We start from the raw sequence: 21,412 nt of genomic DNA on the forward strand, positions 1-21,412 counted from the left end.
AAGGGTTAAAAATCTCAAAGAAGTCAAGGCGTGTACTAAGGATGAGAGACGGGTACCGAAGCGATACACCGCACGAATGCAGGTCGAGCAACGTAACAACGTTACACGTATTACCGAGCAGGCGTAGAGCCGACAAACACAACTAGAAACTAACAACAGAGAGAAGTGGGAATAAAATTTCGGCTATTCTCGTGCCGCGGGGGTCGGCGAGTCGGCGTGGTTCGCGACTCGAGCGTTTCAGGGTGTGCGATCCGGCGTTGGTTTCACTTCGTCAGTCGGCTTTCGTCGCCTCGTCGTCGCGTCGTCGTCAGTGATCCTCATCGTCGGTCGACCGCGGCGCGCTAACGCTGGTTTGAAACGCGGACGATCGCACGAACACCGCGCAAGATCCCGAAGCGGCCATCTCGCTCGCCGGAGTGAAACGACCGGAGCTGCGTCTCGACGCTTATAGTCTCGGCGAGTGGGGGATAAGAGAAGCGAAAGGAGCCGACGGAGCCGACGGAGCGGCGAGCAGTGGTCGAGAGATCGACGCCGGGCGGCGGCCGGAGGGAGAGCTTGCGGAGCTTGCTCAGCCTTTGCAGAGCTTCCGGGGAGCTTGCGGCGAAGCTGACTTTACTCAGGATCGGGGCGTCCGAGTGCCGAAATGATAAGACGCGCGGGATTACATCGCCGATCGTTTATCGCCGAGACGGAATCGGGCAGCGGACGCAACTCGACTCGAGCCGTTTTTACAGCGACGAGGCCCGACGTACGACAGACGAAACGTCGTGACGGTTAGTCGCTGGCCCGTCGACGACGAGCCCCGGTGAGCAAGGCTGGTGGATAATTCGGAAAGCCAGGAATCCACGACCGAGTGCAAGTGTGAGTGCAAGTGCCTGTGCAACGTGGGAATATTCCTCCTCCGCGTTCCTCTATTTTCACCCATCCGTCTATATGCCTCTCGTCTGTTTATCTCTCCGTCTCGCCGCCCGACACGATTCTTCGGGGCGTAATCATCTTACCCGTGTCCACGACACGTTTGGCCGCGAATCATCGATACCTGTATAATTTTGTCCCGACTTACAACGACAACGAGACGATGATTGTTATCGTCCTCTTCGTCCTCACGGTTGCGAAGTAACCTGCGATTTTAGTCGACGACCGTCCGTCTTCTCTCTCGCCTGCACCTCGCGTGCGTTGTCGTTTTATTTATTTTTTTTTCTTTATTCTTCTTTCATTTTTCTTCTTCGTTTTTTCCATTTCATTCACGCGCGTCGCGAAGAAATGGAGTTGAGTGGAAACAAAGTAAATTGTGCGTCGCATCGCCAGCAACGAAGTACAACATACTGATTCTTCGTACGGACGCGGAAGTGATCGAGCGGCAATAAAAGCGAGACGGAAGAGAGTTGCCGCCCGGATTATATTATATCGTAAATACGAATACCACGCCTAACACAACCCCCCCCCCCCCCCCCCCGGCCCCTCTGTCCGCTCTCGCGCTCTCTCGCTCTCTTTTTTTTGTCACGGTGACTGCATTCACGCGGTTAGGCGCGAGCCCTTGGCACACGTGAAATCCGGCGAAATCGAGTCGTGTATTTATTTAGAAATAGAAAGAAAAACACCGGAAAGTGATAGTCTCTGATTGCGGACGTGTGACTCACAATCAGGCTGACCGAGTCTGAATCCGTCATTGCGTGTTAATTTCATGATACATGCACGTACCTACGCGTGTCAGAATCGACTAACGAGCGAGCAAAGACCGCGGCTAGCTAGCTGATGTTGTGGCTGGTTATCTGCGGTTCAGATTATAACTGCTCTTGACGCGTACAAAATCCACACACGCACTCACGTTCGACTATAGAGCTACGCTTGTAATTAGAGATGGCGGAATAGGTTCTAATATACTCGTCCTTATATCGTCGGTCGCGGCATGCGACGTATGCATCAATGTGTGTACCCACGTACGTAAGTCGTCGACGTTAATTTGTTATTGTTGCGAATCGAGGAGTGGAGAAAACAATTGCGAACATATGTGTAACCAAGGCACCGGCTCGCGTATTATCAATTAAATAACGATTATTGTCTTGAATTTCACGGTGGGTAACGAAATTCACGCGATTTAATGACACGCGGTAACGATCGTTGGTCAAAATAATATTTACACGTAATATGCATTATCGTCGTTGTTACAGCGTCGTTTTGTCATTACTGGGGATTATTATCGCATTTATACGTCGCGAGTTATCGTACACGCGTAACGAACAACGGACCAACGATAGAAAAATATACAACGAGGAAATTCGTTTCATACATGGATTTCACAGCTGGTGATTAATTTTTATACGAAGAATTGCAAAGTAAACTGGCTAACGATAAATAGGTACGCAATCTGCAGTGGAACGGTATTTCATGCGTACTGTTGTGACTTATGCTGATGTAAGATACTTGTGAGAGTAAGAAAGAAGCAGAGACCGGAAGAGAGAGAGAGAGAGAGAGAGAGAGAGTGGAGGAGGGAGAAACTACACCTACGAATTCCGTTAGTCGAACAATGCGCGAGACTGTAGGGATGGGCGATTCTGTCAGATTAATCGAAAACACCGATGTTTGCTTCTAATTAATCGATGTTCGATTCTTTTTTCTCATCATCAGAAGTTGAAAAACTATAATTGTTGACATTGTGTATGTTGTAAAGAAAAAAAATGAGATACCTTATAAAATAAACGGAAACTATTTGTTGGAAATGTGTAAAATTTTGTATTTTTTTCACCGATTTGTCGATATTCTTATTTTCAAGATCATCGATCGCACGATTATCGTAGATATCGATTATTTTCCGAACATCGCCCGTCCCTGCGTGGGAGATAGGTGTAGAGAAAGTTTCCCCCTTCGCAGCTCCGCTTCGCGCTCGTCGTCGAAAGAGGACGGATAGTCCGACTCCGAGGTCTGACACGTGACGAGCGTTGGATAGACGCTAGACGCTTTGCTAGGTGACTTTTGGGCATTCGAAAGGCGAGTCAGGCACCCTGGGATGGAGGGGCCGGTGCCGCATTTGGAACAGGCCGCTTCGGCCGCCTGCACTATGGCCACGAATTTTTTGGCACCGGTTAAAACCGAGAGGCAAATTTACGAAAATTCTATGCTCGAAGACGACCCCAACGCCAATTCGGTCGTCCCGACATCATTCGAGGATAGGACCGTCCCAAGGTGGGGGCCCAATCACAAAGGGGCCCAGGAATTGGCCAATCTCTACAGTACAGGCGAGTTGCAAAATTATCCTCAATTCTTTACGTTTTTGTGTGTGTGTGTGTGTGTATGTTTTTTAAAACAATTTTTCTCCTCTCTTTCACCTACCTTTTTATCCAACTTACGATTGCTTTTTCATTCGTTTTTTTATTTTTTTTATTTTTTTCATATCAGGTCAAATTCAGAAAAATCTACACCATTTTCATTATTTTATTGAATTACTTTGAATTGCGTAGTCGAATCGGCAAAACGTTATATGTGTTTTGAATTATTTTAAGATTCCAACGAATGTGAAAATAATTCCAGACGATTCTTGATTCGAGAAATAACATTAACGTAACGAAACTTCATCCTTGGGAGTTAGAAACGGGAATAATTTTTTACGAATTCGTTTATTCACAATTTATTGCACTTGTTTAATCGAGGTGAAAAGTTTCGAAAAATAGTTGTGAAAACACGCGCGGTTAACACATCGCGAATGATTCGCATTCCGTTGTGTGACGACTCTTATCTATTTAGAAGAATATTTTTAATAACATTGTTTTCTTTGTCGGTTCTCTTTCTTTTTCTGCGTCGAGCCACATCCGTCCGTTACGTATAAATCATTAGATTATCATGTAGCGGATACAACCGCGCTTTTTTTTCATCTTTCAATGTCTGACTTCTTTCTTCCACTCGCTGATAAAACTGTTTCCTGCAAAATTTTCGTTCGTCAATTAACAGTCGGTGGTTGATGATACTTTGCCGTTTGCAAACATGTATACGTTTTGCGATAAATAATAATTCCATAGAGGAAAATTTTTTCTTTCCGTGTTTAACTGCTCCTATTTTACCCCAGATAGTCAGCATATTATCGATCTTGAAAAACGTAACGCAATCATTTCTTGTTTCGAGTTCTAACATCGCAGTTTTTTTTTCACTCATTTCATATTCATGCTTTAAAAAAAAAAAAAAATTATTCATCTTCTATTCAGTTGCGGTTGAATAGTTTTTATTTATTCTCATAAAATTGACCAGTGTCTGTTAAAATTATCGAATCAAAGTATGTTATTCTCTGGTAATCCGTTATAAAGAAATCATTTGCCTCGGCTGGTTTTGAATTCATTGGATCGAATGACGTTTCACTGAATAGCGTCCAGAACACTGGGGTTTATTTTTTTTTTCTTTCTTTCCTTTCCCCACCCCCCGTCGAATACAAAAAACGTAAATTTTGCAACGTTTGGGACACAATCAATGGATTAAATGTCAACCACTTCAACACAAGGATGAAGTTTTTAGTGTTGGATTTTGATCGAAAGTCGTTTCATATCACAAATTTACGAAATCGCAATTCGTAGAATCCGTGCCATTTCTTTCATTCCGAGTCAAATGAAAATGAATTGTATTGTTTTTGTTCAGAATTGTGTACAGAATCGGACTGTCAAGTCCTTTTTTGCATTCGAGGTACGTGGACTTCGATATTCGGCAATAAATACGACAAAGCCGAAATCGATTATAAAATTGGGAAAAAGTACTTACAACTACGTGTAACGTTACTAACTTAAACCTCGTACTTGAACCAATGATTTCTCTCTCTAATTCGCGTACGATTGATTGTAGATTCGAAGTGCCTTGCATGATCGAAATGGGTAACTAATACCTTGTGCACTTCGAGGTAGAGACGGGTTTGTGATAATCGCTATGAGTCTGCAGCCTGTAGGTAGAAATGATTTTTAATTGGTATTTCGGATACACGATCGTTAACGAGTAGATCGTTGTCCACAAAAATCGTTAAACCTGTTGAACGACTGACTTTTCGTCTAATACATTATGTAAGAAACCGAGGAAGTAAAGATTTAGTATCTGAAGAAAAAGGTAAAAAAATTCTCGTTGATCACGGTCCAGCGGAGCGTCTAGACAGCGAAGGATAGCAAAAAGATAAAAGACGAAGTTGCGTAAACAAATAAAGTGGTAAAACTGCAGTTTGCATAGATTATATAATTTGGAAAAAAAAAGTCTAATAAAATAGCACACGGTACATTTTTGTCCTCGTCCGCCAGAGATCGATCGTATAATTGTACAATATACAAGGTGTTTCAAAAGCGAATAACCCACGTGTTGGTTATGATTTAGGTGTACGTTTAGTGTAAAAATCAAGCAACAACTCATTAATTACAAGCCTAACTTACGACGTAACGTTTAACAACCGTATTCATTCGTCCCGCGATATTTTCGTTATATGTTGCAGGAAAGAGAACTCAGGAATGCATATGCGTCGGTATCTGCATCACGCTTATGATGGTTAATTTTTTATTCATAATGGTACGATTAAGATTGGAAAATCTAAGCGCCATAGCGATCGCCGCTATTTGCGGTATCGTCACCGCGGATTTCGGCTCGGGACTCGTTCACTGGGCAGCCGACACGTGGGGATCCATCGAGCTACCGATCCTCGGAAAGGTGCGGTGGAACATGAGAATTACAACAACTTGTAACGAACAATCGTTGATGAAGTTGGGGTTGTAGGTACGTTTCTTGATTCATCCGTTATTTTTTTCTTTTTTCTTTATATTTCAGAATTTTTTAAGACCGTTCAGAGAGCATCACATAGATCCTACGAGCATAACGAGGCACGATTTTATTGAGACGAACGGCGATAATTTCATGGTGACGATACCGTTTCTCTGTAAATTAACGTGGGATTTTCTATCGCTACCAGAAACTGAAGTCCAACAAAGGTTTCTCTGGACTTGCTACTGGTTCTTACTCGCCATATTCGTCGCCATGACAAATCAGGTACTGACAATAAATAATAACAATAATAATCGTTATTACGATATGCTTACGTGATTTCAATAATATATCTTATACCTGCAATTGGAAACATTGGAATAAATTGTTCTTACCACTTTTCCCATACCTAGAGTGTATCAATATTCGAAACAAAAAGCGGATAAATTTTGAGTTGAATCGATGGTTTTATTAACGCGTGACATATAAGATTATATATTTTTAGTGATCTTTCTTTCTTTTTCTTTTTCTTTCTTTTTTTTGTCATATGGAATTTGTCAAAAAGCTTTTTTGTTATATTTTTATTATGTAATACGTATAACTTGTCACGCGAGAAAATTTTACCGACGGAGAAGAAGGCGGGGGGTGTTCGCTAAACCTGCATACAAGGCGGGAGTAGTTTACGTGCGCATATGAATGTAAGTTACTGTTGCAAGGCGTGCCAAAGTTTTTACGTCAAAATCAATATAAACGCGTTTATGCTACATAGATAAGAACCGTTTGCTGCCGCGTGCAAAGGGAGATAGAGATAGAGAGGGAGAGAGAGAGAGAAGCGTTTATTCGACCTGGGACAAAGTCCCCTCGAACTGGAATACGAACAGTACACAGACGAAACAGAGAAAGAATGAATAACTTATAAGCTAAATGGTAAGAAGGCAGCAAAATTAAAATTATCGATGCACGAGGATAGTAGGAGAAAAGAGAAAACATGTAACTATAGTTAAACGAGCAAACAAATGGATAAAAATACAGAAATGTAAAAATAAATAGAAATATAAATAAGCAGAAATGGAGGTGTGAATAAAGTAAACTAAAATGCCAAAATAAAAGAAGAGAAATAAATATATTATGAAAAATATACGTTAAAACGTTAAAGCAAGAAAATTTTAAAGAGAAAGAGAGAGAGAGAGAGAGACTTCTCTCCGATTATCGTATATACGGTCGTGTGTGTAAGTTACACCTGAGAAGCTGAGAGTGATTCGACCGAAACAATGCCATTTCATTCGTTACAGATCCACAAATGGTCGCACACGTATTTCGGGCTGCCCGGATGGGTGGTTTGGCTCCAAGACCACCGTATAATATTGCCGCGAAGGCACCATCGCGTGCACCACGTAGCCCCCCATGAGACGTACTTTTGTATAACGACGGGCTGGCTGAACTGGCCCTTGGAGAAATTGTGCTTTTGGGCGATCCTCGAGGCTGTCATTGAAAAATTGACCGGATTCAAGCCGAGAGCCGACGACATGAAATGGGCCCAAAAACGGTCTTGAAATCCGGATATAATAATTTACGATAATATATTTTATGACAAACAACGTATGGATGATAATAATAATGATAATTATAACAATAATAATACAGTTTATCGCGACCGCGTGCAGAACCATCGATCGAGGATATTTTCATAAACGTACACTTGCGTACCTGCGAACAAAACTAGCGGGATAATCTATCGAACTGTGGATTCGAATGATAATTCAATCCGCGGTAGGACGTGGGATTGATAATGGTTCTTTTTTCTTCTCATTCTTTTATCTCCTCTTTGTGATTTATCGAGCCTCGTATATCGCCATGCGTGCACAGCACCCCCGCGATTGTTACCTAACAAATGGCCGATTTTTAAATTTTTATTCAAGTTGTTTCAATGCACTTTATTAATATCGATACCGTACAATATGTGTATATATATATATATATGTGAAGTTGCTATTATACATCGTATATCACATATATATATATATATATATATATATTATGTATAATTGCAAGTTCACATAATTATGAATTAATTTATCATCGCTATTATATGAGGCTATATGGATCGAACTACGTAACGCACGTTTCTATAGATGCATACACGTATGTTATACCTATATACATATGGTATGCGACTGTAGATATACCCAGATGCGGGAGTATAGGTATGTATACTGTTGTGTATAATATACTGTCGTTATAACGATGCGTTACAGTTTTGTAAGAAAAAAAAAAAAAAAAACAGAAGAATTTCCACGCTTATTAATAATTTAGGAATATTATCTAAATGAATAAATTTACAAATGTATCTGTATATTATGAGTATGGTAATTTTTAACTAAAATAATACGACTGGCCTTAAAGGAACCCACGCGCTATGAGTAAAACAATATATACGAAGAATATACAATGTAAGAGATAATTGAATTTAAAATCCACAGATTGTCGGTAAAAATTGTAAAAACAAAGATGCCTATTTATGAAAATAATATTATTATAATTATTACTGTTGTTGTCATTCTGTGGATTGAACACGCGAATGAAATTAATATAACTCGAAGCATATGTACCTACTCGTATACTTTCAACATTAATAGAGCAAGGAAGAATTTAAATAATTACTGTGTCATTACTTGTTATACGATCGTTAACAATCTAAATCGGCTGTGCTAGCTGAAAGACGCGTTAATGATGATATTACCTATACTATACTAAAAAGAATCGTCCACCAAAGCCTGTATAATATAATATATAATTATTTAATAGACAGCTTTAAGTTTTGTACGTAATATTTGTACACAATATTTCATAAGTATGATATTCGCTAGTGCGGAAACATTTATTACGTTTAAACACAACACGTAGTAATATATTGAAAGTGTATAGAAAAAAAAAAATCCCTGAACCTTCATTGCGGATAATTTGCCGCGCTTTTCCTCAATCGGTTGAAATGAAAGTACAATCAAAACTTTCCACTCTATTGTTTCTATTTTATAATGAATGTTCACTCGCGATGTTTTTCTGCATTGCCCGTGTTGCAAAGGTCAGAAAAATTGAAACAACAAAAATCAAAAACAATGCAATATGTACAATTAGTTTGAATACAGTTTGATACTATAGATTTTTGAAAAACTTTTGCGTGCGTGCTTTTCACTTGCGTGCCATAGATTTTACACACTCACACATAATTTATTATATACGTTTTACTGCGCGATACCCGTTGTGCAAAAAAAAAAAATAAAAATAAAAATGTAAAAATAACTCGAATAATTTGTTACAATTAAAGAATACAATAACGCTTACCGACGATACAAGTTTCTTCCACGTAAAGTGAAAAAAAAAGGTAACTTGTATTGCTGATGCTTTGTTAATTTATTGTATACATTTTAATATTATTAAATAACTCGTGCCCAAGATTCCAATAACAACTAAACTTTTAGCGTAAGAAGAGAACATTCTGTAAGGTTCAGGGACCAAAGATTACAAAAGAACCTATAATATATGCTTATCATTGCGACATGGTTTTCAAAACTAAATGATAGAGAACAAATGTTAATAAGCCTAGATTTGAATATATTGATTATTAAAAGGAAACAGACAGGATCGATCGAAATATTTTTTCGTGTAATAAAACCTACTACCGATAAGCTTTAAACTGAAATATTATTGAAAACTGTGGTTCATTGTCATATAATGCCTTATCTAAAGCGTAGGATCCTATAACCTACAATCATGCGTGGACGGAAAATTTCGTTCACTATTTTCTATACTAATTTTTGCTAAAAGGAATTGTATGCCTGAACGGAATAAATATACGTTTATAGCTTTGCGCAAAGACATGTGAAACACATACCTGAGAAATGTTACCATCTAAGCATCTGATCTAATCAGATTTTTGTAAAACTATTGCACATGCCCTATAATGATGCATTTACAGTATTCAAATTTTCCGTATAAACTGCTGTTTAGGTATATTCTTGCACTGTGCAACGTGAACTAAAGTAGGTGATAGAAAATGAAGCAACTGATGTTATAGGATTTTCACACCTACTTATGCAAGTGACGAACGATATGAATCGATGTAGGCATATATATGAATAAATAGAATTTTATTCCGAAACCGAGGTAAAGGAAGATATTTATTTCCAGAATTTATATAATGAACGTCCAGCAGCAAGCAGCGTGTGATAAATTCCGCACGGCCTTGAGGCTTTTGAACTTTAGAAATTTCGAGTCCTCAACAATCAATCATAACTGTACATAGGCATACCTGCGTATTATTATAATAAACAACTTGCAGCGTTAGACGTAAGACAGAGTTAATTTTTATTAGAAGCAGTCGTAGAATAACGTTATATCTTGTGATACTGTCAATTTTATACACCTGATTTTTACGATGATACCAAGATTTATATAGATAGATGTAAATGCAACACGCAATAATTACCCTTATATTAATTTGTTCCTGTAGAGAAATTTTGGTATTTCACTCTTACGTTAACATATATATTATATGTATATAAGTGATTTTTAACTTATTGCACCCGGATTAATTGTACGATTTAATTTCTTGTCTTTATTAAAGAAAATAGCAACAGAACCAACAACGAAAAAACGTTAATGAATTTTCTGCCGATAAATAAACTCAAAAATATTGTTGATATAAAACAAAATGTTTACACCTTCCAATGATTTATGCCGCAGTACATAGTTGGGCAGACAATTTTCAAATTTACACGGTATAGTAAGCGCTATAAGTAACCCTGGGGGGAGGGGGGGGGGGACGCAGAAAAGTGTTGCCTGTGTTGTCGGTAATGTAACGATCTGCGACATTCTTATCGGTAGATTAATCGATCAAGCCGACACGGCAGAATGCAGACTAACCGACTGTATTTACAGACGTCGGTAACACCCTATTCAATTTTTCTTTACTAAAGTTAACATAAGAAGAATATTTCAAATTCATGTGACTCACTCATACCGCATCCTATCAGCCCAGGCCTCCACATCTGTAGTAAATAATTCTTTCCTTCGTAAACGGAAATCTAATTCACAATTTTCACACAAACTTATCACTGCAAATATATACCCGATACCGGAATCACTGACTAGATTTTTTATTCGACGATCTTCGCGATAATTCATATTTATGAGTAATTATATCCTTGACGATCCACTATTGTCGCATCTTAAAATAATGCTGTGTAGCCGACGCGTATGATCACTCTTTGACGCGATAAGAAATTTCACTGACGGAAAATATGCGACAACTTTTCGGCCCGCAAATGTAACGAAATGTTACTTTGACGACTTTGGCACAAGCCGCACTTGTTAGTATCCAATGCGATCAGGTTTTTACGGAACAAACCGGGTACAAACTCGGGGGTTACGTGCATGATTTCGTTTCTTGCCAGAGTTCTCAGGGTTCAAGAGAAAACTGAACTGCAGATTTTGTTAGCTCAACGTCTTCGCGCATTTATTTTAACGATTATAATACCGTACGAATCGTCTGTAGCTAGTTTGCACATTTTTATTCACTTTGAAATAAACAAGTATAAACGACTGTAAAATTGGCGGTAGATTCTTGAGATGGTAGCGCTTCGATCGTTTATGTTGATTGTCTATTGTTTATACTGGAACGCCACCCTGCGCCACCACTGACTCAACAGAGATCACGTGGGTCGGTGATGATGAATTGATTATGAAAATTTTTGTAACTACTTAAAAAAAAAAAATTTCGTTTAAATTTTGTGCGAAGACAGCTGTTCCCTACGTTCGGTGGAATATATTGACTTGCATTCCGAACTACAAGCAAAGCCAAAGAACATTGAACTTCAGGTTGATAATATGTCATACCGATTCACGATACAAAACTCAATATCTAATTTCTCGACGTGTAAATTAAACATACGAGGTTAATGCTCATTTTACATTGTTGTTTAAATTTATTAGCTTTGCTGTTCAATAAAAATAACTAATGGTCAGAAGCATTGTTCACAAACAGTTCTTCTCACAAGGACGAAATGACAAGTATACGAAAGAAGACTTTACCAGAATTTCTGTCCAATAAACCGTTTCTTCGTAATCACGGTAGCAGATAACTAATAATGAATATTTTCTCTCTTCTGATTTTCTTATTCTCTTTCGACCGCCCTAACCGGTTTCCATTTGCGTTGAGCAAATCGATAATTGTTTGCAAAGAAAACGCGGGAAAACGACACCGATTGTTACGTTCAGCCGCCGTTGAAGTAATTCGCTCGCCGTTATAATCATGGCCGTAGTGACGTTATTAGACCGTAGAGACCAATATCGAAGCGCGCGTAATTCAAATATGCCACACAATGATGGATGATCAAAGGCGATATTCGTGATGGAATACATTTCCTCTGCCTATAACGGCTGTTCCAATGAATTGTAAGTACTATTAACTGTACAGGTATGTGTAATGTATGTGTAGCGTTCGGATTTTAGCTAAGGTTGATCAAGATACAGGAATTTATTCTGTTGACGTATAAATATAAATCTATCCTTAGCAATTGAATATCTTCAGCACTCTCATGCAGCCCGCAGACCATGCATGCCGTTTAATCTTACTAGGGTCTCGAGTCCCTTTTGATTGTTTTCACTTTTGCAAGCCCCTACATGAATTTATACTTAAAAAAAGAGTCATAAGTAAAGAGGAACAGAAAACTAAAGAAATCTTTTGTTTATTACAGACCGTTGACTGAAGTACAGACCGAGGGTCCCAAGGGTCAGCTCGTCTTGCAGGCAAAGACAGCGGGTATTCTGGCATCTATCCTCAGGTCAGAAATTGCAGACGCACACCCTTCCAAGTGGTTTCATATGTGGGCCAAAAAATCGTGGAAAAGAGAAAAGCAAGGACAGTTAAATTTAGGTAAGACTCGAACGCAGAACGAGCGAGAGGGAGGAGAGCGAGACGGAGAAAAGGTCAAAAGAAGCAGAGTAGGAAGTATAAGAGGGGAGGGCGAGAAAACGAAAAGGCAGTAAGGCGGGCTTCAGCGATGCCCTTACCAATCTACAAGGTGGGGAAAGAAATTGAAACCCCCACGACCTGCTTCCAGGGGAAGAAAATGATCACTCTCGTCTCTGACTCCGAATAATTGAGTTCGCTCTGAGTTTCTCTTTACCTTAAGGATAATTCCGTTTCATTACGAAGTTTCATTCGTCGTTATAACACGAGTGGTTTTTTTTTAATCAAAAATATTTGTATCACACACAATCTCGATTTAAATTCCTTTCCCGGGGCTGCCGCCACTGGAAGCTGACGCAACTTTAAGCAATCGACCAATCAAACGGCACGACCGCATTTTGTCCCGAGCGATGCTGGACGCCAGCATGTATTCCGAGCCCACGGATAGATTTGAAGGTTAGCGATATTTGTGCGGTAGAAAAATTTTGCCGATTGCATCAGTTGGCCCTTGTTTACTAAATAAAATCATCCCCCCGACCGACTGAATAAAGCAACGAGACAGTTAACAAAGTTGTAGCATTAGAGCAAAACTAGAAAAGAAATAACCCGGAACCCGGGTGGTTCTGAGTTGAGGTTCAACGCCGATTCGACCGATCAGAATGAAGCTGGTCGACAACGTGGTGAGGAGTTTCAAGGTGGCAAAAGTCTTCCGCGAGAATACCGACAAAATAAACAGTATAGATTTCTCGCCGAGCGGTGATACCCTGATATCATGTTCCGAGGACGACCAGATAGTGATATACGATTGCGAGAAGGGGACGCAAGTCCGAACGGTTAATTCAAAGAAATACGGGGTGGACCTGATCCACTTTACCCATGCAAAAAACACCGCGATACACAGCAGCACAAAAATAGATGACACGATACGCTACCTCTCCCTCCATGACAACAAATACATTCGCTACTTCCCCGGTCACACGAAGAAGGTGGTTTCTCTATGCATCAGTCCCATCGAGGACACTTTCCTATCTGGGTCTCTTGACAAAACGCTGCGCCTCTGGGACTTAAAGTCGCCCAACTGTCAGGGACTGATGCAGCTATCGGGTCGCCCGGTCGCCGCCTACGATCCAGAAGGCCTGATATTTGCCGCAGGAGTCAACTCCGAGTGCATAAAGCTCTACGACCTCAGGAGCTTTGACAAGGGACCGTTTGTCACTTTCACATTATCTCAGGAGAGAGAATGCGATTGGACCGGTCTGAAGTTCAGCAGAGACGGAAAGACAATTCTTATATCCACAAATGGCAGCATCATACGGCTAATTGACGCCTTCCACGGAACGCCGCTTCAAACTTTCACCGGACATTTGAACAACAAGGGGATACCAATCGAGGCCAGCTTTAGTCCGGACTCTCAATACGTTTTCAGCGGATCAACTGACGGCAGAGTTCATATCTGGAATGCCGACACAGGGTATAAGGTATGCGTTCTCAACGGTGACCATCCTGCACCTGTACAATGTATCCAATTTAACCCCAAGTACATGATGCTCACATCGGCATGCACCAACATGGCCTTTTGGTTACCAACCGTCGAGGAAACTGAGTGAAGAAGTTCAATTCAAAAACTTTCGTATACGATGTACAAAGTCAGCTGGTAAAAAAGGAGGAAACCTTGGCCAGGATCAAAATTAGACGCAGGCTGTACTTGTTACAAGTACTGAGGAGAAGAAAATTGACGTTTTCATCCAATAATAAAATTGCTGCACTATTATTGAAATCAGGGATATTCCAACATTGAACACTGTTGAATAATATTTTACATGGTCCCTTACAATGAATTTTGCTAGTATTAGATTGTACCTTCAACACCAGTGCTCAGGATTTTTATTTCAGGCTCTTTACACTGAATGGGGTACATGAAAAAGGCGAATACCTTTGTATATTTTGTAACCATCCTAAATTCCAGGACTGTACATTTAGAAAATGATACATTTAATGTGAAAACGTTGAACAAGAATCAATTAGAACGTATGCATTCGAGTTGAAATTTTTTATGACTACTCTATTCGCATGAAATGATGGGCTTTACAATTTTTCACGCATTTGACAGTCATTGATAATTATCAGATGATCACATTAATTTGATTTGTGCTCAGGTACAGTACTTTGCTAAAAAGTACATAAATCGGAGCCTTGACGTTTGGCTTTGTTGTCCATGATTTTTTTTCCTTATTTTCATTCTATTTGCTTTTTACAAAAACCTCAGGGATACATAAGTTTTCTGTGAGCCAAGACATTCAATTGTTCTGAAGTACGACCTCAGTCTGCACCTTTAATGCAACTTTATCTCCAGAAATCACTACAGGAAAATAATACATTCTGCTCACAAGCCAGCTGCATCTATTATTTTCCATGAAAAATGATATTCAGTATTTATGTATAATTCTCAACATGAAATTGCATTATGAATGTGGAATAACGTGTATATTTATAATCTTGACAATGAACTTACTTATTTATCATTTCATAACTCTATAATGTTTCTGTACGTCAGAAATTTGAAAATATCCTTTGCTGATAGACAAATTAAACCTAAACATTGATATATGCCTATGTACGTATATATATATATATATGTTTGGAAATATTATAACCATCAGTTGAAGATAGCCACGAAAAAGTTTTAAGAGGAATTATTTTCAATCCGTGAGGTACTAGCTCTTTACTTATTTGAATTTACACTTCTGGAAGTAAAGCAATCTTTATATAACATAACTGACACGCAAAAAATTGTAAGAATATCAATGATGGTCCCCTTGGTGATATATTTTATAATCTTATTAATACGGAGACATTCAATAATATTTAAATTCCAGAAAATTTATCTGAGTGCGGAATGATTTCTGCAGCGGTATTCTGGGGTTTGCGATTATATTTGTACGATACGATACCACCGTAGTTTAATACTGTAACTAACGATTTAATAAGATAGTATAAGACCTAAAGATGGCTTCTCCATTTTCTGTGTAAATACCATACACTAATGTTTCCATTAGACTTTCTAATACTATTAATAGTTTTATATAAGAATAACTTTTATTATCTCTGTGGCACGCGTGCTTGTACAATTACGGAGTGTGGGTTTCGTGCGAAAGGAATGTACGAATGTTCTGTAAAATAATATTTTATAACGGCATATGTGTAATTCTAATAAGAATAATTGATAATTGTGTAATAAATATTATGTGTTATTAACATAATGTTTTAAACTCCAACAGATGTCTTGCTAGAGCATTTGAGAATTCTAACGCACGATTATAAACCACGAATTGATTCTCTTTTTGCACTTATTGCTTCATTTTCTGTTTTTTTTTTAGTTTTCTTCTATAAGTTTACTGGAAAAACACAAAAAGCTATCAGTCACACCTTCTATGTAAAAAAAAACAGTTTTCATTCTCATTTAATAACTTTTGAAATGATTTTATTTTTACTTGCAAATGACAGGTTTTATAACGCCTACTTCGATTTTCTTAAAATTCAAATATACAATTTTTCTGCTGCCACTTAATTATTATATTTTCTATTTATTAACATATTTTTGTTCTTCACTAAAGTCAGTAGCTGCATTAATTTTTCACATCAGATTATGGTTAAAATGTAATTACTCAACTATGGTGAAGAATTGATAATCTCTTAATTTTTGGACTTTAATTCTTGTTATTGATTCACCATGCATTTCAATCTGTCTGAGCTCTTAGATAAAATTTTGTTCTTTTTTTACACGAAAAATAATAATTTTGATTCCATGGAAAAAACTGTGGCTGTGTTTGTAGATATACAAACCTTTTTATATGTGGGGGGGGGGGGGGTTCTATTACAGAAGAGTAATAATGTTAGTCACGCCAAGTACTTTATAGTACACTCAGACTGACCGAAACATTTTTTTAACATTTATAGAAGGTAAATTATTGGAGTAGGCTAAAACAGAAAAAAAAACATTGATATACTTTTATTCTAGTGAATATTGTAAATCAAGTAACTTGCAGGAAGTTTTGTCAATAAAATATAATCTTATTTTGGAAATAACATTCGGTTTTATTAATATACCAACAAATCCATTTCAACGCGATGCCTCATAATAAAGATCAATAAAACTAAGGTGATCATGGGCAGTTACACGTATGCAATGAATTGATTCTCTACTGTCAGTATTAAATAAAATCCAATCAAGTGACAAAATGGAAGATAAGGTCTATTAAGTGCATTACGAATGTCAATTGGTATTCTTTGTATGATAATTGGAACTGTTACTTTAATTTATTCGGGTAATGAAAACATGTACGAAAATTTTATTTGCTAAGGAAGATCGATTCGCAGCGTGGCCTCTTAATTCTCATAGTATTTAAGGCAAAATTAGCGGGACAAACAAAAGTTGAAATTTATTAAAAACGTATGTGTTCTAGGAATGTGCTTTCAATGTTACGAATGTAATTCAAACAGTGACAAATATTGTGAGAATAGACCAAGGCATATTGTTCGATGCTCGCACTCAACAGTTGGCTGTGTTAAGCTTACTTATCAGGGTAAGTGTAAAACAAGTTTGAGAATTTTTATACCATTGTATAGTAAGAACTCATAACTTTTACCTTGGCCAACATCAATTCCGGGTTTCAGTTATAATTTTTCATTGACTTTTACAGTGCTCGAATATAGGTTCGTCAATTTGACAAGCAGTGAGATTGGTGTGGCAGAGTGGGACGGAAGTGATACTAATTGGAAAGCCGTTCCGTATGTCAAACAGGTTATAACGAGACGTTGTGGAAATAACTATGCTCGATATAAGACGTCAACAGGATGCAGCCCAATTCCTCTTATATCAGAGAGTGAGGCCAATGAGACAATTTGCTACTGCAGATCTGAACTGTGCAACGGAGTCTTAAGACTTGAAATCATCAACTTTCCTTGTTACATTATACTGATTCTCATGCATTTATTCATGTCTTAAACATAATAACAGCTGGTCAGAACAGTTATCTGTTCGTCTTCACTCAAAGCATGAGTCACTTTCGTTACAGATTTGTGATCAACGAAATTACAGAGCTGAGTGTTATAGAAAAAAATACGTATCGTAGAAATTAAATACTATAGGGTTACGATTTGTAAGGTTTTATCATCATCCAATAAGCCAAGTAATTGCAATATAATACTTTGATTTGCAAATATAGAATTTATTCCTGTTTAATATTTACACTTTTGTCTAGCATCAGCTCATAACATAACTGGAATTAAGGAGAACAACGCATGACACACTTTCACAGAAAGTGAGAGTATATGCATTCGACATTTTTACTCAATTGTCAATCTGCTGGAGTTCTTATGTGATATAGCTTTTTGTCTTCATCAGATATTTGAATTGGAGCACCAGACATTGCATCTCTGCCCTCCATGCTTTTGGGAAACGCGATAACATCTCTTATGCTTGTGGCATTGCATAACATTGCAATATAGCGATCTAAACCTTGAAAGAGGAATAAAATTGTTAAGCTTCATAGAATTTGAAATGACACTTATCAATCCACCAGTATCAAAGCGTTCAATGAAAACATACCAAGAGCAATTCCTCCGTGAGGTGGAGCTCCGCTATCAAGAGCTTCGAGTAAATGTGACATCTGACATGTGTCAATCCCCAAAATCTCCAGTACTTGTTTTTGTAAAAGAGAATTGTGTATTCTTATTGATCCTCCACCAATCTCCCAGCCGTTTGATACCAAATCGTAATGTAGACCGCGCACCTGAAGGAAATGTAATTGAATAATGCTTTATATAAGAAAATGAGATAGATTCATATGAAAATTGCGATAAGGTAAATATCGCGTAGTCATTTTGGTTACTGAAACCTTTAATGGATCTGTTGCCAGTAAGTGTAAATCCTCAGGATGTGGCTGGGTAAATGGGTGGTGTGTTGTCCTGATGCCATTTTCGTTATCTTCTTTTGAGAATAAGGGGAAGTCCACAATCCATAGCCACTTGAAACCTGGCGCTCTAAGGGTTACTCCTTTTGACTCCAGTATATTCGTGTAGAGAATCAGCAGTTTGCCGAGAACTTCTTGCTGAAACCGTGGACTACATTTTTAATACAATCGAGTTGAAGTGTATGGAAGCACAATAACTAACAAGGATTTTCCTTAAGTTTTTACTTCTAAATGATACTCACTACATCTGGCTTTTGTCCAACGGATAAGAACAGCATATCACCGTTGTGTAAATTCAACCTATTCTCGATACTATCCACCACATCTTTTGAAAGTAGAGTAGTCAGTCCACTTTTCCACGAACTTTCAGTAATCTTCACTTGCAGTAATTTAGCTTGAGGAAATTCTCTCTTTGAAATATCATCAAACTGCGCTTTGGTGGAGTTACTAAAGTTTTTCTAAAATTGTACTAAACTATAGCACCAAATAGTTTCAAGATAGTTACGGTGTACAGAAAATAATCCTACTTACACTTTCTTTTGGAAACACCACTGCGTACGCTCCGAAATTATCATTGTATTCGATCCCGGTTTTGGTCGTTAATGCGATTGAAGTTTTCACTATGTCTGTTACGTTTTGAAGCTTTGTCCAGAAATATATAAATGTACAGTTGATTTTCATTATTAGTCAAATCGCGAAGAGAGTTTAGATTCTTCCATCTCACCTTATAAGGTAATCTTGCATCTGGTTTATCTGTACCATACAATTCCATTGCGTCGTCATACCTCATTTGCTCAAACGGTGTACTGATCTCGCCAAGTTCTTCTAACCAAGACTCTACTAGCAGATCTTCCGTCAGCATCATTATGCTTTCGCGGTCAACAAAAGACATCTCAATATCTAGCTGCAATGGTACAAGTGATGAGCAATACTAACAAGTATCGCTTCAAGAATGATAGAATTGCCAACTTGATTTGTAAAGACATAATTATACCTGAGTGAACTCAGGCTGTCTGTCCATTCTTCCGGCCTCATCTCTATAACATCGAGCAATTTGAAAATAACGATCTATCCCACCAACCATAAGCAACTGCTTAAATTGTTGCGGACTTTGAACAAGAGAATAAAATTTACCAGGATTCCGTGTAGGGACAATAAATTCTTGTGCTCCCTAAAACAGGTGAGGAGAAACCTTGCTGAATGTTAATAATTTATAATTCTTAATAAAATTAGAACTATGGCCTTTTCATTGTAAGATTTTATTTGATGGTACATAATCAATAAAAATTTACCCCCGGGGTCCGACGAAAAAGTGTGGGTGTCTCAATATCCACAAAGTTACATTTGTTGATTAGAAATTCCCTCATTCTCATGAGGACTTTAGACCTGATTCGCAAGTTTCTCTGCATTTCTGGGAATCTTAAATCCAAGTATCTGTACTGCATTCTTAGTGATTCCTTAGCTTTGATAAACTGTCGAATGGGGAATGGCAGTTGTGTTTTGGACGGATTCAAAATCTCAAGGTGTTCCACCAAAATCTCTATTTCACCAGTAGCCATATTTTTATTCACTTGACTATTCGGACGAGGGTTTACAGTGCCAATTACCCTTATTACTGTCTCGTAAGATATGCCTTCAATCGTTTTGGTTAGATCTGTTCTCTGTAGTAAGATTCTGTTAACTTTACAAATTGAAAATATCAGAAAGTCTTGAATTTTAACTTAACAAATCTAGTTGTATTACCTCGTCTGGTACTATTAGCTGTGTAGATCCACAGTTATCCCTGAGGGTAATGAACTTGTTCATTCTTTGAAATTCCATCCATCCGCAGAGCTCAACTTTTTCACCGACATTGGCAACTGTTAGTTGACCACAGTTGTGCGTTCTGTGAGAATATTTATCACGCTTAATCGTAGCTTCTGGTAACGTGGTAGAGGCCTTATTAACTGGTACATAACTGAACGGTGCACTCGATGAGGAAATACCACTGGATACCTAATGGAAAGGAATTCAATAGGTGAAAATATTGCAAACGATATATAGTATGAGGTAATTAAATGTTCAGTTCTCATAAAATTGCATTTACTGAAATACAAACTTGCCATTGATAGCTTGGCTCCAAGAATCTGTTGAAAACCTTTTAGAAATCTTCTAGAGCAGATGTTCAACAGTATTTTACCTGGCCTATGCATTTTGTCATCGCAATACACGCACCGGCGACTGAAGGTTACTAGAGGCAGCCAAAGGCGACAGCCAGCTAAACCGGGCACTTTAAAGCTGATGTAAAAAGGCGTGGAATTGTGAGGAGAGCTTCGGTACAGAAGATTCCTATCGTTACCGACCAATTACCATTGCACGCACCCACGGTGCAACTTAAAAACAGGTGGGAAAGCAGCATAAACTTACATGTAATAACTAAGTATTTTTATTAAGTAACTAACTGCTATTCGTTAAAGTATCAAATACAATAATATTTTCATACTTGAACTAGTCATTATATAATGTATCGAAACCAACTTTCTTACCATAGTTACCATGTACCGTAAGTAAAATGAAAAATCTTTTGTTATTACAATACATGTTATTGCAAAGTCATACAATAACTTATTAAAAAAATTCATTTATCGCAACAAGAAATGTCGTTGTAACACCTCCCTGCTTAAAATGTTGGATGGAGAATCAGGTCATATTGAAATATTTCACTGTTTTTGTGTCCGGTCACCTATTTGAATTCCATTATACTTTTGAAATTTTCCTT

General features: G+C 38.1%; 3 protein-coding genes across 10 annotated transcripts; 2 read left to right on the plus strand and 1 right to left on the minus strand.

Moving 5' to 3' along the window:
• The first annotated feature begins 271 nt into the window (after positions 1–271).
• Positions 272–9,871, plus strand: Kua (Plasmanylethanolamine desaturase Kua). 5 transcript variants are annotated; one of them, XM_046612555.2, is made up of 5 exons: positions 272–1,409; positions 2,774–3,236; positions 5,450–5,661; positions 5,779–5,997; positions 7,005–9,871. In XM_046612555.2, the coding sequence occupies exons 2-5, from the start codon at positions 3,008–3,010 to the stop codon at positions 7,263–7,265; spliced, it is 921 nt and encodes a 306-aa protein (XP_046468511.1). In that variant the 5' UTR covers positions 272–1,409; positions 2,774–3,007; the 3' UTR covers positions 7,266–9,871. The 5 variants fall into 5 exon arrangements, with proteins under 5 accessions (XP_046468511.1, XP_046468510.1, XP_046468512.1 ...); XM_046612554.2 differs by having other exon boundaries at positions 2,872–3,236; XM_046612556.2 differs by having other exon boundaries at positions 272–861.
• Wdr82 (WD repeat domain 82) lies at positions 5,861–16,768 on the plus strand. 2 transcript variants are annotated; one of them, XM_069133622.1, is made up of 2 exons: positions 5,861–5,997; positions 12,468–16,768. In XM_069133622.1, the coding sequence occupies exon 2, from the start codon at positions 13,342–13,344 to the stop codon at positions 14,287–14,289; it is 948 nt and encodes a 315-aa protein (XP_068989723.1). In that variant the 5' UTR covers positions 5,861–5,997; positions 12,468–13,341; the 3' UTR covers positions 14,290–16,768. The 2 variants fall into 2 exon arrangements, with proteins under 2 accessions (XP_068989723.1, XP_046468507.1); XM_046612551.2 differs by lacking the exon at positions 5,861–5,997 and adding an exon at positions 11,963–12,165.
• Positions 16,769–17,889: 1,121 nt separating this feature from the next.
• Positions 17,890–20,943, minus strand: AspRS-m (aspartyl-tRNA synthetase, mitochondrial). 3 transcript variants are annotated; one of them, XM_046612542.1, is made up of 10 exons: positions 20,834–20,943; positions 20,398–20,649; positions 19,947–20,315; positions 19,649–19,825; positions 19,379–19,558; positions 19,186–19,296; positions 18,897–19,112; positions 18,580–18,792; positions 18,291–18,474; positions 17,890–18,200 (listed from the first exon to the last, which is right to left on the minus strand). In XM_046612542.1, the coding sequence occupies exons 1-10, from the start codon at positions 20,852–20,854 to the stop codon at positions 18,040–18,042; spliced, it is 1,884 nt and encodes a 627-aa protein (XP_046468498.1). In that variant the 5' UTR covers positions 20,855–20,943; the 3' UTR covers positions 17,890–18,039. The 3 variants fall into 3 exon arrangements, with proteins under 3 accessions (XP_046468498.1, XP_046468497.1, XP_046468499.1); XM_046612541.2 differs by having other exon boundaries at positions 20,757–20,939; XM_046612543.1 differs by lacking the exon at positions 20,834–20,943 and having other exon boundaries at positions 19,947–20,335; positions 20,398–20,537.
• Positions 20,944–21,412: the final 469 nt, after the last annotated feature.

The sequence above is a fragment of the Neodiprion pinetum genome, chromosome 2 (genome assembly GCF_021155775.2).
Source record: "Neodiprion pinetum isolate iyNeoPine1 chromosome 2, iyNeoPine1.2, whole genome shotgun sequence".
Taxonomy (NCBI): Eukaryota; Metazoa; Arthropoda; class Insecta; order Hymenoptera; family Diprionidae; genus Neodiprion; species Neodiprion pinetum.